Source organism: Nyctereutes procyonoides, unplaced genomic scaffold, assembly GCF_905146905.1.
Source record: "Nyctereutes procyonoides isolate TBG_1078 unplaced genomic scaffold, NYPRO_anot_genome, whole genome shotgun sequence".
NCBI classification, from domain to species: domain Eukaryota; kingdom Metazoa; phylum Chordata; class Mammalia; order Carnivora; family Canidae; genus Nyctereutes; species Nyctereutes procyonoides.
In genome coordinates this window covers 11,057,773-11,073,081 of record NW_026575136.1, presented here as the reverse complement: position 1 = coordinate 11,073,081, position 15,309 = coordinate 11,057,773, and the positions used below count along the sequence as shown (strand labels likewise).

At 34.1% G+C, this 15,309-nt stretch overlaps 1 protein-coding gene across 3 annotated transcripts in view; it reads left to right on the top strand.

Moving 5' to 3' along the window:
- Positions 1-15,309, top strand: part of LOC129495413 (origin recognition complex subunit 4) — an 85,270-nt gene that overhangs the window by 51,157 nt on the left and 18,804 nt on the right. For all 3 annotated transcript variants that reach the window (XM_055302898.1, XM_055302899.1, XM_055302900.1), the window contains exons 5-9: positions 5,584-5,659; positions 6,117-6,202; positions 9,193-9,241; positions 11,478-11,629; positions 14,170-14,343. In XM_055302898.1, the coding sequence (XP_055158873.1) occupies positions 5,584-5,659; positions 6,117-6,202; positions 9,193-9,241; positions 11,478-11,629; positions 14,170-14,343 (537 nt within the window). The remainder of the gene's footprint in view (positions 1-5,583; positions 5,660-6,116; positions 6,203-9,192; positions 9,242-11,477; positions 11,630-14,169; positions 14,344-15,309) is intronic.

The window sequence follows — 15,309 nt, the reverse complement described above, 5'->3', positions numbered from 1 at the left end:
TACAATTGGCCTGAGAAGCCTTCTGGCCCTGGAGTTTTGTTTCTTGGGCGTTTTTTATTACTGATTCAGTTTTCTTGCTGGCGATCAGTCTTTTCAAATTTTCTATTTCTTCCTCTTTCAGTTTTGGTAGTTTATAAATTTCTAGGAATTTATCCATATTTTCTAATTCAGTGTTGGCATGTACTTTTTTGTAATATCCTTCTATAATTGCTTGTATTTTTTGGTGTTATCTCTCATTTGTGATTTTATTTTTTTTTTTGTTTGTTTTGTTTTTTTCTTGTTAAGTCTGGCTAGAAGTTTATCAGTTTTATGGATTTTCTCCCCCCCAAAGAATCGCTCCCAGTTTCATTGATCTGTTGGTTTTATTTTGTGTTTCTGTATCATTTATTTTTCCTCTAATCTTTCTTATTGCCTTACTTCTGCTGATTTTAGGGGTTTTTTGTTCTTTTACTAATGCCTTTAGGTGTAAGGTTAGGTTGTTAACTTGAGATTTTTCTTTCTTGTTGAAGTAGGCCTATATTGCTATCGCCCCTCTTCAGACCACTATTACTGAGTCCAAAGGCTATTATTAACCCTTGTTTTTACATATTCATTTGTTTCCGTGTGCTCTTTAATGTCTTTTTTGGTTTTCTGGTAGAACCATTTATTATTTAGTAGCATGTTATTTAACTTCCATGTATTTGTGGTTTTTTTGAGATTTTTCCTTTGTGATGGACTTCTAGTTTCATTGCATTGTAGTCATAAAAGATACATGCTATAGCTTTAATTTTTCTTTTTTAATTTGTTAAGGCTTGTTTTGTCACCTAATATGTCATCTTTTCTGAAGAATGTTCCATGTGCACTCACGAAGAATGTGTATTCTGCTGTTTCAGGATGGGATGTTCTGACTATTAAATCCTTCTTGTCCAGTGTGTCGAAGTCATTGTTTCCTTATTGATTTTCTATTTCGATGATTTGTCCACTGATACAAGTGGGGTGTTAACGTCACTTACTATTGTATTATTATTTCATTTGTATTTAATTAACCCATACGGTGTTATTAGTTTCAGAGGTAGAATTCAGTGATTCTTCAGTTGCATAGAACAGTCAGTGCTCATTATTTCAAGTGCCCTTATTAATGCCCACCACCCAGTTAGCTATCCCCCTACTCATCTCCACTCCATTAGCCCTCAGTTTATTCCCTCTAGTTAAAAGAGTGTCTCATGGTTTGCGTCCCTCTCTGTTTTCCTCTTACTTTATTTTTCCTTCCCTTCCCCTATGTTCATTTGATTTGTTTCTTAAATTCTACATGTGAGTGAACTCATAGTGGTATTTGTCTTTGACTGTCTTATTTCACTTAATATATTCTGGTTCTATCCACGTCATTGCAGATGGCAAGATTTCATTCTTTTTGATGACTGAATAATACTCCAGTGCATACATATACCACATCTTCTTTTCCATTCATCTGGACATCTAGGCTCTTTCCACATATTGGCAACTGTACACATTGCTGCTGTAAGCACTGGGATACAGGTGCCCCTTTGAATCACTATGTTTGTATCCTTTGAATAAATACCTAGCAGTGTAATTGCTGGATTGTAGGGTAGCTCTATTTTTAACTTTTTGAGGAACCTCCATACTGTTTTCCAGAGTGGCTGCACCAGTTTGCATTCCCACCAACAGTGTAAGAGGGTTCCCCTTTCTCTGCATCCTCACCAATATCTGTTGTTTCCAGAGTTGTTCATTTTAGCTATTCTCACTGATGTGAGGTGGTATCTCATTGTGGTTTTGATTTGTAGTTCCCTGATGGAGGGCAATGATTTTATGAGTAAGAGGTTCTATAGTGCCCTGCATGTAGTGTCTTCTCTTCCTCAAGACCTGGCACTTCTGAGAATGTCAGAGGATTTGTGCTACATGCACTCTGCTGTTGTGTTGTCCTGGCTACTTTATCTTTCAGGGCAGTCATCTACAGATGCTCTTTTCCTCTTGTAGGCTGTGTTTGGTCCCTAGCCTGAATGTGATTCATCTTAACTAGATGTGCTCTGGTTTGCTTGTAAAATGATAACCTTTTACCACTATCACCTGAATCAAGTGTGAGGAGACATTGTATTGGCAGGAGTTTAAGCCAGTCTTATGAGGGCGGGGGGCCCCACTGTGGTGGGACTGAGGCAAAAGTGACTGGGAAGGGCAATTCACCAGGGCATGGAGCTGGGCTTGGTATAAGGAAGTTTAGTAGCAAGTGTGGGTGCTAGGCTGTTTTCTTTGAGTAGCTCTGTGTTTATGCTGATGAGTGTTGGAGGTAAATGGTGCCTGTCAGTTCATTTTTTTTTTTCCCAGAGAGCTCTCTGTGAATACCCTCTCCCTGGGACACTCTGAGATGAGCAACTAACCTTTGCACTGTGTGCCTCAGGCACTCTTTAGATTGCTTTATGTCTGCAGACTGTTTTCTCTGCCTTCTCTCCAAGAGCAGCCCCAGTGTCCTTCAAATTCTCCTAGGAACAAGCATGCTGACCTTTGGAACTCTAGTCTTTAAGCCCCACTGGTTGCAAGAACTCAAGAAGTTGAGGCCCTCTAGCTTTCCAAACCAATCTTTTGGGGATTCATTTCCTGTGTACTCCCCTGTGTGTTTGTCTCACTTCTCTGAGCCTGTGGCTTCCTCCTACCACGTTGGCTCCGATCCATTTCTCTCCCAAGATAAGTCTCTGCACTTCTACCATCTTTGATGTGGCCTCTTCTCTACTCTTAGTTATGGAACTTTCTCTGCCAGTCTTCAGGTCAATTTCTGGGTGATGATTTCATTGATTTGGATGATTTCATTCATTTGTTTGGATGATTTCATTGGTTATCTACTTGTATTTATGAGAGGAGGCAAGCCTAGGATCCTCCTACTCCACTGCCATCTTCCTTTGTGAAAAACTTTCTTCATGCGTATGTAAAATGAATGTGTTTTTATTACTGCCATTTCATTATGCAGAGAATTTGAAATAGTTTTCAACAGTTTACCAACCATAAAATAATTTAAAACCTATAATCAGACCCAGGGAAATGTAACCATTACGTAAGTAAGATATCAATTAATGGAAGGAAGAACATTGCAGATTACTAAGAAGCTGTTGTAAAGGCCGTATTTTGAGATACCATGTTTGTATAATCTGGGAATGAAGTCTTGTGATAGACTCATACTTGCTCTAAAGGCCAAGAAGTACCACTTCATTTTCTGACAGTTCTCTGTAAAGAATGTCACTTCTTAGCTGGTGTTTATTTCATAGTATGACAGTTGATATTTTGAGATTTCCCTTTTTAAGAGGACTTAGATTACCTATGATCTGAGGTAGAATTCTGTTGGGGTTTATTTAGATTTATTTATTTTGAGAGAGCACACATGCACACAAGAGTGAGTATGGGGTAAGGGGCAGAGGCAGAGAGGGAGAGAATCTTAAGCAAGCTCTGTGCTCAGCAAAGAGCCAGATGCTGGGCAGGATCTCACCACCCTGAGATCATGACCTGAGCTGAAATCAAGAGTTAGATGCTTAATGGGCTGAATCATCCAAGCATACCAGAATTCTATTTGTTATACCAGAATACTTAGTATTTTTGATATCCTTTCATGAAACCTAATTATTTATTTATCTATTTATTTTTTGAAACCTAATAATTTAAAATGATATTTGCTTCTATTTCACAAAGGTGTTGCAGTGACATATATAATGTTCCAAATACAAATAGTATTTTTTCAAAATGGGACCAGTTGTTCCAGTGTCTTTTTTGAGTATCCTTTTTGCCTTCACTTTTAATATATTTTTTTTAATTTTTATTTATTTATGATAGTCACACAGAGAGAGAGAGGCAGAGACACAGGCAGAGGGAGAAGCAGGCTCCATGCACTGAGAGCCCGATGTGGGATTCGATCCCGGGTCTCCAGGATCGCGCCCTGGGCCAAAGGCAGGCGCTAAACCGCTGCACCACCCAGGGATCCCTTGCCTTCACTTTTAATATCATCTTCACTAATTTTCTTTTGTATACATAGCCTATTTTGAGGGACCATTTATTTTCTCATTGTGGGAGTAGCTTTAATATTAGTAATTCTTTATCATTGTTCTTCTTTTTAAAAGCTTTTTGGGGACACCTGTGTTGCTTAGCAGTTGAGCATCTGCCTTTGGCTCAGGGCATGATCCTGGAGTCCCAGGATTGAGTCCCACGTTGGGCTCCCTAGTGGGATCCTGCTTCTCCCTCTGCCTGTGTCTGTGCCTCTCTGTGTGTGTGTCTCATGAATCAAACTTTAAAAAAAAAAAAAAGCCTTTTGGCTTTTCTTTATTTCTATTTATTTTTAAGTTTTAAAAATATGCAATATTAATGTGAAGAGATGTGTGTTATATTGCAATATAATTGTAATAAGATATCACTACTCAAAAAAGTAGAGAATAGGAAGTATGTAGCATAGGAATCTGTGGTTATAAAAATCTGAAACTTTTTAATTGAACAATTTAAGGTGGTATAACACTGTTAGTATATTTTTAGTAGTAATTATTAGTAGTAGTAATTTTTTTTTCTTTGCAAGCTATACATTTCTTTAATAAGGTCTTTCTCTGTATACAGAAGCTCGCCTTAACCCTTAGGACATTCATTACAAGACCCTAGTGAATGCCTGAAGGCAAACCCAGGGATAGTAACAAACCTTATATATACTGGGGTGGGTTTTTTTTTGTTTTTTTTTTTTGTTGTTGTTGTTTTACCTATGTTAAAATTTAGTGTATAAGTTAGGCACAGTAAGACGTTAAGAATAACAACTAGTAATAAAACAGAATGATTATAATAAATATAATAAAAGTTATATGAATGTGGTATTTCTGTCAAAATATATTGTACTTAACCTTCTTGTGATGATGTGAAATGATAAAATGTCTATATGATGAGATGAAGTTAGATGAATGATGTAGGCATTATTATGTAACATTAGGCTACTATTGACCTTCTGCCCATAATGTCAAAAGGAGAATCCATCTGCATCCACATCGCATGCAACTGAAGCTTCAGATAAGGGGTGGCTATTATACCTAGCAGCTAATAGAGGAAACCTCTCTTTTTCAACTTATCCTCTTGGTATTCTTTTCCAATTTTTATTTCATGATAACATACAGAGTAATTAACAGTATTTCATAGAAATTAGTATGTTGACTGGGGTAGACTTTTTGCAATCATATGGCGTTCTGATACATGTTTTTCAATAGCTTTTAAATGATTTCAGTTATATTTAGTTGAATAAATGTTAAAGATGAATAATGAACTAACACAGGAAGCTCTCAAGTGGCTGTAGTTATACGTGATTTATAGAGAAATATGTCTTTGACAGTTGTTTCTAAGCATTTATTAGTTTGGGAAGATGATTGAGGGACCGTGACAGTCCTGGCTTTTGGCATCTTGAGTTAGATGTTAGATGTTCCACTTAAACTTTTATCTACGAATAATGTGCAAATTTATTTGTTTAAAATGGCAATCTTTTTATGTTACTCTGTTCCCATTATTCATAGTTTTAAAAAGAATATGGGCTTATGATTTTTTATCTGTTACTAAATATTCCATAAACTTTTTAATACCATTTAGTTAATAAACCATGCTCTGAAAGAACTAATGGAAGTAGAAGAAGTGAGTGAAAATGTTTTACAAGTTCACCTAAATGGTAAGTAGATCATCATTTTGCCATTGGAATGAATATAAGCCTTGCAAGCTTTTTATAATATAAAATTTATTTTACTAGTATGTTTTAAAGGTAGATAATAATTATAATTTAAAAACATGATCCATGTTTTACTTTCACTTTAATATACCATACATAGTATTTTTAGAAATTAAATAATAATAGTAAAAGAGGTACAAAAGGACTCTTGGTTTTTTTGGTCTTTATTTTCTCTCTTTAAAACAAAAGAATGCCAAGGAAGGTAGTTCTCTGAGTTTACCAAATGTCTTCATTGCTGAGTTTCAAAAAGGAAGTAATATTAACTAACAGACTTTTGATATTTTTCTTTCTAGTTAAATTTAAAAATAATTAGAAAACTTACTTGACTGGAAAATAATCTGCACTGTATCAAATAAATATTTCATTTTAGTTAAATGCTTTTAATTGGACTTTATTTCAGGACTGCTGCAGATCAATGATAAAATTGCCCTAAAGGAAATCACAAGGCAGTTAAATCTGGAAAATGTAGTTGGAGATAAAGTTTTTGTAAGTATCCTTTTAAATAGGCTTTAACTTTTGTTTGCCATAGATATTTTTGTATTTTTGGAAGGCTAGGGACTGTTAGAGATTCTAAATTGAAATATAAAAGATTCTTAACCTAAAAAAGTATAATGTACTAGGATGCATTTATGCATATCTTTATGTTTAGATTTTTTTGAAGTAGATTATATTAACTATAAAATACCCGAGAAATCCATGTTTATGTAGATATTATCAGAGTTTTTTTAAGTATTTTGATTCCCTATCTTTGGAGATAGTTTAATATATTTTTTTAAAGTACTACACTCTAGCAGCCTGTTTTTAGTCTCCTGAGACTTGGGTAGCTGGGAGTAATGGGAAATGTGCTGAATTTGAAACTACAAAAGGTAGAGTTGAGTCTTGTCTTAGAACTATTGACTACTTGATGATCATGGCTAATGAATATTTCTGAAGTTCAGATTTCTCACCTGTGTTAAATATGCATTATCTTATACTTCACAGATTTATTTTAAAGACAAAAGGAAGCATTAAACAATTTATGTTTAAAATTGCTGGATTGGTAATGTAGCATTTATACATATTATAGCATAATATAAAATGTCAGTTACCTCTTATTATTAAAATGTTTTCAGGAACTTCATTCATATCTCATTATTGTAACAGCTTTGGAACCTAAGGATAATGAACATCAGGGATTTAAATGAAACTAATTAGAAATGTTTTGGAATTTTCATTAGATTTTTTATACTATCACTTGATTTATAGGGTTGAAGAGAAACATGATTAAATTAATTTATAGATACTTTAGTTTTCATAATGAAATGACTTAACCTCATACTGTTATTCAGTTGAAGTGGTTGTGTACATACCAGGTTCATTTTTTTCTCACTGGTGATCATACAGTGTTATCACTCTAGTGTGTACTCTTTTCTGCAGTGACACAGCCATTGTTGTGTAAGCCTCTGAGCATTTGGTAATTTCATTCTTTAGTAATAATTACCTATGAAAAGGTCAGCCAACCATGTGTTACCCTTCCACAATGTTTAAAGGTTCAGCATGCCCCTCTGTAAGTCTAACGTTTTATCTCCTGTTCAGAATGTGATGTTGAATACAGTGGCCTACTCGGTCAAGATTTACTATTATGTAGTCTCAGTTTGGCTTTTGGTTGCAATTGATGTTAGACTGGGGTTTCTGACTTTCCTAAATGGACCTATTCTTACTGGATTCATAAGAAACAATAAAAGGCACAATTATTTATCATTTCTATTGTTATCATAATCATCACATAGAGTGATTATTAGTTTAACCTCTACATTATATAGATAAGTAACCTGAGGCTCAGAGAGCATAATTAGCTTCCTTAAGGTCATAAAATGACAAAGACTGGACATTAGGAACCTAAGTCATTTAACCCAGACGCTTTCTGTTTTGGTATACTTACAGCAAATTTATATATTACTATACATATATACATACGTATATGTATATAAGGATATTCTCATTTGCATATGTACTTATAGAATAACATACTTAACACTTAATGTCAGGTATAACTGTCTCTTAAAAAATAAGGAAAAGGCAAGCAACCTTTGGATAACTTTGACCACTGATTTACCCACAGATTGCCTCTGAGGTTTTGTTTATATTATGAAAAATACCTCTTGCCCTACCTATCTTGGAAATGTTGATTTGACAAGATACAGTTATAAAATATGCCTATTAGCTATTTTATATCTGTTCTCTCCATTGGGAAACAAACGAGTGGATTTATTTTCTCCTTTATGTCTTTGCAAATTTTAAGTTGGCTATTTCTTTAAATTAAAAACTCTGAATGAAGTAAAAATTAATGATATAAATGAAAAAATATTTTAACAAGGCCTTTATCCACAAGTTGAAACATCTGGATAATGCATCTGCTCCTCTGTTAATTTCCATGTAGAATATTTAAGTTGTATCCAAAAATATTTTGGCTATGTTCCAAGTAAACATAGCCAATTTTGATATGATATATATGAATTCTATAAAATGCTCTTGAATAGGGGAAAACTATTATAGTATGTAATAATTTGAGGCAATTTCTTTTCGTGTACCCTTTTAGATCTCATTTAAATTTGTGCACATGTATTTTTAATAGTACGGTTTTTTTGGGATGCCTGGGTCGCCCAGCGGTTGAGTGTCTGCCTTCAACTCAGGGCATGATCCCAGAGTCCTGGGATTGAGTCCCACATGGAGCTTCCTGCATGGAGCCTGCTTTTCCCTATGTCTTATGTCTCTCTGTCTCTTTCATGAATAAATAAATAAAATCTTTAAAAAATATATAGTATGGGTTTTTTTTTTGTTTGTATTTAAATTCTAGTTAGTTAACATAGTTATGTATAAGTTAACATATAGTGTATACTGGTTTCTGGAGTAGAATTTAGTGATTCATCACTTATATGTAATACCCAGTGCTCCTTAATGCCCATCACCCATTTAGCCTATCCCCTGCCCAGCTTCCCATCTGTTGACCCTCAGTTTGTTCTCTATGAGAGTCTTATAGTTTGCCTCTCTCTTCTCCCTTACCCCTTCCCTTGTGTTCATCTATTTTCTTAAATTCCACATATGAGTAAAATTATATGAGCATTTTTTTTAGTGGTACAAGTTAATCTATTTGACGATACAAAGTGCAGTGATTTCTTGTTCTCTGGCTGTATTTAGAATACAGCAAGTCTTAAAAACTGACTTTAAATTAAAAGTAGCATTTTTACAGACTCTATCTAGAAAATATAAAATTTGAGCATGACAGAGTAATGCCATTTTCAATACTATACCATGTCTCCTTTTATATTCAAGTTTTTAATGGTGCACCTGGAAATATCCAGCTTAGAATCTGTCTACTTACTAATCTAGGAATACATACATAGTATCTATATAATGCCTAAGAATCAGATAGTCCTCTTTGTATCATTAAACTTTTAATTATGGTGTCTTTTTTTGTTGTTGTTGTTGTTACTCAGGGAAGTTTTGCCGAAAACCTTTCATTTCTTCTGGAAGCTTTAAAAAAAGGTAAATATTAGTATATTTAACATCATCAAAGGTATCTTTTAGCTTTATTTTCCCCTGATTATAAAAGTGATACATATTTTTCCAAAAAAAAAAAGTGAAAAGCCATAATACAATGATCACTGTAATCCCTCGACTGCTAGAGTTATTATCCCAGTTATTATTATTTTTAAAGTAGTCTCCATGCTCAGCATGGAGCCCAGTTTGGGGCTTGAACTGATGACTCTTGCGATCAAGACTTGAGCTGAGATCAAGAGTTGGGACCCTTAACTGACTGAACCACTGAGGCACCCTGTGATTATCCCAATTAACATTTGGTTTCATATCTTTATTTACCTGCAATTTCTCAATGATACAGATGGATCTAATTTTTTTTAAGAATAAAATAAGTTCCCATTTTGTATAATGTGTATCTTTTCACTAAGCAATATGTTGTGAGTTTCTCACCATGTCAGTAAATAGTGAGTTATAGCATCATTTTTATGGTTCTCATATATTGTTTAATAAATTACCTATACTTAAAAATGTAATAAATAATAAATTATTAATCACCAGTTATGAACTTTGATTTCTAACTTTATATAATTAGGAAGAGATGCTTAGATGATCTTTTAGATATTTCCTAGGGTAAATTTAATGAGTAGAGTTCTGGATTAAACACTACCATATTTAAAAGAATAATTATAGGGGCCTGGGTGGCTCACTTGCTTAAGTGTCTGCCTTCAGCTCAGGTCATGATCCCAGTGTCTTGGGATTGAGCGCTTCAGCCGGCTCCCTGCTCGGGAAAGTCTGCTTCTCCTCCTCCTTTCCCCACTCCCTTTACTCTCCCCCTGCTCCTACTGTCTCTTTTTCTCTGTCTCTCTCAAACAAATCTTTAGAAGGAAAAGGAAAGAGAAAAAAAGAAAGTAAAACTATAACCAGATTACCCTTGAAGTTCCATTTCAAATCTAAACATATTTAAGAGTACCTTTTCCTTTACAACTTTTACAGTTATTAATTTTCATGTCTGCCTGAGAAAAAATACATCTCATAGTTTGATATGCATAATTGTGTTGTTGATGATGCCCATCACTTCATATTATTATTGGACACTGATATTTCCTGGTTTATGTATTTTCTTGTTGGTTCTTTGCCTTATTTTGGTGGTGTTTATCGCATACTCACTTAGAATTCATGCACTCATTTTTCTCTTACCTTGGTTCGGACTTTTGTGCTGAGAAGAAATTTTAAATTTTTTATGTAGTCAGTATTTATCCCTCGAGTTTGAAGGTGTTCGTTTCTATTTTCATATAATACATATATTTTGTAATTTGACACGAATTATTTTGATAAGGTGTTAATAAGAGCTAATCTTGCTTACACTACTTTTCCCCGTTGATTTTAATGGTGTATTTTATCAAATACTACATTTCTATATTATACAGATTTGTTTATACACTCTTTGAGTAGTCCTTGTGATTTTAATGCCCTTTAGGTTACAGTATATGTTTTGTTATCTGTTCATTGTCCCCATATCAGATTTTCTTTTCACTTGTTTGTGTAAATATAAAGCCATAAACCTTATGATAATAGTGATTCTTCTGCTAAAGTAGTTTCCCTCATTGTAATGCGAAAAATGAAATCCCACAGACTCATATTGAACTTTTCCTCTGTTGAAATACTAAAATTGTGGTGGTGGTGGCTCACAAAACCTGTGGTTTGAAAGAGTTAAAAGTGGCTTTGGTTGAATTTCATGGTTTAACAGTTACTTGTAAAGTTACAAATATTTGGGAAGATACACTTTGCATTTCTACTAACTAAACAAATCTGCTTTGAAGCAAAAGTTTTGTTCATAAGTTGGTGGGACTCCCTTTATTATTAATCCCAAAGTATTTTGGTCTATGTAGGTGTTAAGAGATCCCTGTCAGTTTTCTGATGTTAGAAGATTATATTTACACAGTTTTAAAAACAATAGTCTAGTCACTTAGGTAATGTTCTTAATTTTCATCAGTAAATGACTAGAGTCTCATAATTAGACTGTGAACTAATTGAGGGCAATAGGGATGTCTTTTCTTGTGAATAATTTTTTGTTGTTGTTAAATAAATGTATAGGCTTTGCTAAGTATCCTTCCCAAAATAGGTTTTCAATATATGTTTGTTGAATAGAGTTTTAACACCTAAAGTGTAGTAAATAATTTGGAAATTTAAGAAAGGTTGATACAATTGCCTGTTAATATATAAAACTCTTATTTTATCTTAGGTGACCGGTCGAGTAGCTGCCCAGTGATCTTCATATTAGATGAATTTGATCTTTTTACTCATCATAAAAACCAAACGCTCCTCTATAATCTTTTTGACATTTCTCAGTCTGCACAGACTCCACTAGCAGTTATTGGTCTTACATGTAGATTGGTAAGTTTTTCTTTCTATTAAAAAATTGATTATCATATTTAGAAAATTAAACCTTAATTACTGACATAGTCACTTATGTAGGTCATTATATCAAGCATTTTTTCAAATGTGTTTCACTAGGGCCTGGTTCATTTATCCTACTTTTCAACTCAGATTGAAGAAAACAAGAAGACATTTATCACACATACTCATAAACTTATACCTTTCTCCCTCCCTCTAGTGGAATCACTGAATAAAAAATATGAAGTCAGATTATGCTAGTATAATTTCTACATTAGCAGGTAAAGAGAAAATTAAATAATTGCACCATTTTATTAAAATCTCTAATAGTTTATACTTAGGATTCTGTATTTTGACAGTGCTTAGACTTGAGTAGAAAATGATACTGTCCCATCTTTGTGGTATACATTTCCAGAAATGAAAGGGATTACTTCTATCAAGCTGTCACAGTAGATAGTGCCTTTTTTGCTTCTTAAAGATGATTTTAGAATGATTTTTAGCCATAGTCTCAATGTCACTATCACATTACTTTATGAAGACTTTTCTACATGTTGAACCTAACATACTTGGGATGACTACACAGGCCTTTTTTGTTGTTGTTGGTTATCTTCTTTTACATTATAAACTTTCTCCCTGAATTCAGGTAAAACTGGTTTATAAGAATCATCTCTCTTCTTATACTGTGGCTGCCATGAATCTGTTGTTTTCATTCTTCCTTTCCCTCTTTCATTCTTAGCAGATCTGTGGTCAGGCCCATTTACTTCTTTTCCTTTCCTACCTTTCCTACAGCTCTTTGTTTTTTAGAAAAGTGAAATGCTTTACTAAGTCTTTTTTTTTTTTTTTTTTTTTTTTTTTTTTTTTTTTTACTAAGTCATCTTTCAATAGTTCTCCTTCCAGTGTTGTTTTTCTGTGGAGCGTCTTTCTCTGTTGTGTTTTCCCCAGTGCTCTAGAGTTTATGATATATGCCTTCATAGTAAGCCTTCCTCACAGAACATCTGTCTGGTTCTTCACAGATCTTTATTCCTCCTTGCCAAAACATCAGTCACACTGCAGGAGTTAAGGAAGCATCTCCTTTCTTGCTTTAAAAAAAAAAAAAAAATCTTCCTTGGGTGGAAGTAGCACTGGCAAATGTTACTGACCCATTGAAGGACCAAATAAAGAATCTGTTGTTCTTTAGCAGTGTCATGATAAGCCTTTAAAAAGTCTAAATGTATGATTCTCCCAACTGTGCAATTAAGTCTGTCTATATGTCTATGTTTATAGGAGAAAAGCAAAAGGATAGATGGATTAGTGACTCTGTTAGCAAACAACCTCTTCTCTCTGGAAGTAGGTTTTTTTGGTTTTGTTTTGTTTTGTTTTGTTTTTTTACTATTCCCTTTATTCCCACATTGCCAACTTCTGTCCTCACTGTCCACCACTCTGATGTCTTTCACTTCCACCTCTTCCTTTCTCCTCCCAAGTTAAAGCTCTTAATTATTGCTTGCATAGAGTGTTGTTTCCACTGCCTTTCAACTTCCTACCTATATGGATGATCTAGAGCTGCTCCTTAATAGCAAATTTATAATATTGCTATCTCTATACATAATGTCTTCTCTTTTAATTATGCTGGCACTATATTTTTAACCAAAAAAAATTCCAGGTTTTTCATTCACTTTCTCCCTACCAACTCCAAGCTGTTAATCTTGCCTGTCATCTTATCTGGACTAACCATGATCCCATTTTGATCATTTGAATTCTTTCCCCTATTTGATACCTAGCTATTATGAAAATCATCTGGGTAGATTTTAAAATCGATAATTTAGGGCCTCACCACAGCTTTTTTTTTTCCTTAGAAAATTGATACTAAACTTGATTCCTAACTTCTTAAGGAAAAACAGCACAAATGCAAGCAGTTTCTAAATATCACTGTAAAAAAGCCAAGAGAGAGAATAACTTCTCACTGTCATGCTGTGTTCCTGCAAGTTTCCTCTCATATAGTTTATTTCAGCTTGAATTTATAGGTAGTTTTGTGTAGAACTGAATTTTTCTCCGTTATGTATGCTACTTCTTGAGTCTTTGTTACATAAAACAATGAAGATATTTAAATTTTCAGGAATATAATAAGTCTACTGCATTTTGCCCTTTTTAAAATCTGAATTCTTCATAGAATGTATGAAATTCCTTATTTAAAGTCTTGGTGTTACTGTAGCAGAGAAGTATTCAATACTAGTTACAATTTTTTGTGCAGCTATTGTTGGTCTTGGAATGCTGAAGATTAGCTGAGAATAGCATAGTAGGAAAAAGGCATGACATCACCATGCCCACAGATGCTTAGAAGGGGATTATTAAAAGTGGCTTGCATAACTAAGGAAGTCAAAGGAATGATTCGAGTTTTTGGAGGCTTGCATACATTTTTGTTTTTTGTTCTTTTTAATGCTTAATTGTGTATTATAGGATAAGCATCGTTACTTAAAGTGATAGTTCAAATATGTACGCCTCTAATATTGGTGTTTTTTTTTTTTTTAACGTGTAGCTAATATGGATTTTTGTTTGTTTTTAAGGATATTTTGGAACTCTTAGAAAAAAGAGTGAAGTCACGATTTTCTCACCGGCAGATACATTTAATGAATTCATTTGGCTTTCCACAGTATCTTAAAATATTTAAAGAACAATTATCTCTACCTGCAGAATTTCCAGACAAGCTCTTCTCTGAGAAGTGGAATGAGAATGTTCAGGTAACTTGGAACAGAGGCAATAATGTTTAAATAATTTTTGTGCCTTACTTATATATACCATTGAAACCTACAAGTTTAAACAAGTCTGGAAATTAGCACAGTTTGTAATATTATTGTAGCATAAAACTGCATTAATACAAATTATACACTTTTTTGTGTTATTTTCTTTTAAAGGATATTTGAAATGTCATATGCTAATTTCTCTCTCAAAAGAGCTTTATTGGGCAGCCTGTTTGCCTCAGCGGTTTAACACCGCCTTCAGCCCAGGGCCTGATCCTGGAGACCCGGGATCGAGTTCCACATCGGGCTCCCTGCATGGAGCCTGCTTCTCCCTCTGCCTGTGTCCCTGCCTCTCTCTCCTCTCTGTGTAGTCTCATGAATAAATAAATAAAATCTTAAAAAAAAAAAAGGGCTTTATTATTTTTTAAGATTTTATTATTCATGAGAGATACACAGAGAGAAGCAGAGACATAGGCAGAAGGAGAAGCAGGCTCCCCGTGGGATATGGAACTTGATCCCAGGACCCTGGGATCATGCCCTGAACCTAAGGCACATGCTCAACCACTGAGCCACTCAGTGTTCCGTCTCAAAAGAACTTTAATGAGATTTTTATTTCTATCTGGCTTGTATCTTAGATTATTCTAAATAATCTAAATTATTAATATTGTTTGATACAGAAAAAATTGTTAAATTGTGAAGATTGTTAATATTTAGTGCTATGAAAGTTTTATTTTCATGAATTACAAGTTTATCCATATATTAGCTTAGTGGTTTATATCTAACTGTCCAGTATGGATCCCCCCCCCCCCCAATTCTTGTACAATTTCAGTTTTTATCTCATTGGGTCTATTAAGCCAGGCTTGGCACCTCTGGTTATATTGTCTGTATTGGTGAATCTCATCTTGTAGTCCCTGGAGCCCTCAGGGTCTTAGCTATCCAGGCACGATCACATGCTGATTTAAAGGT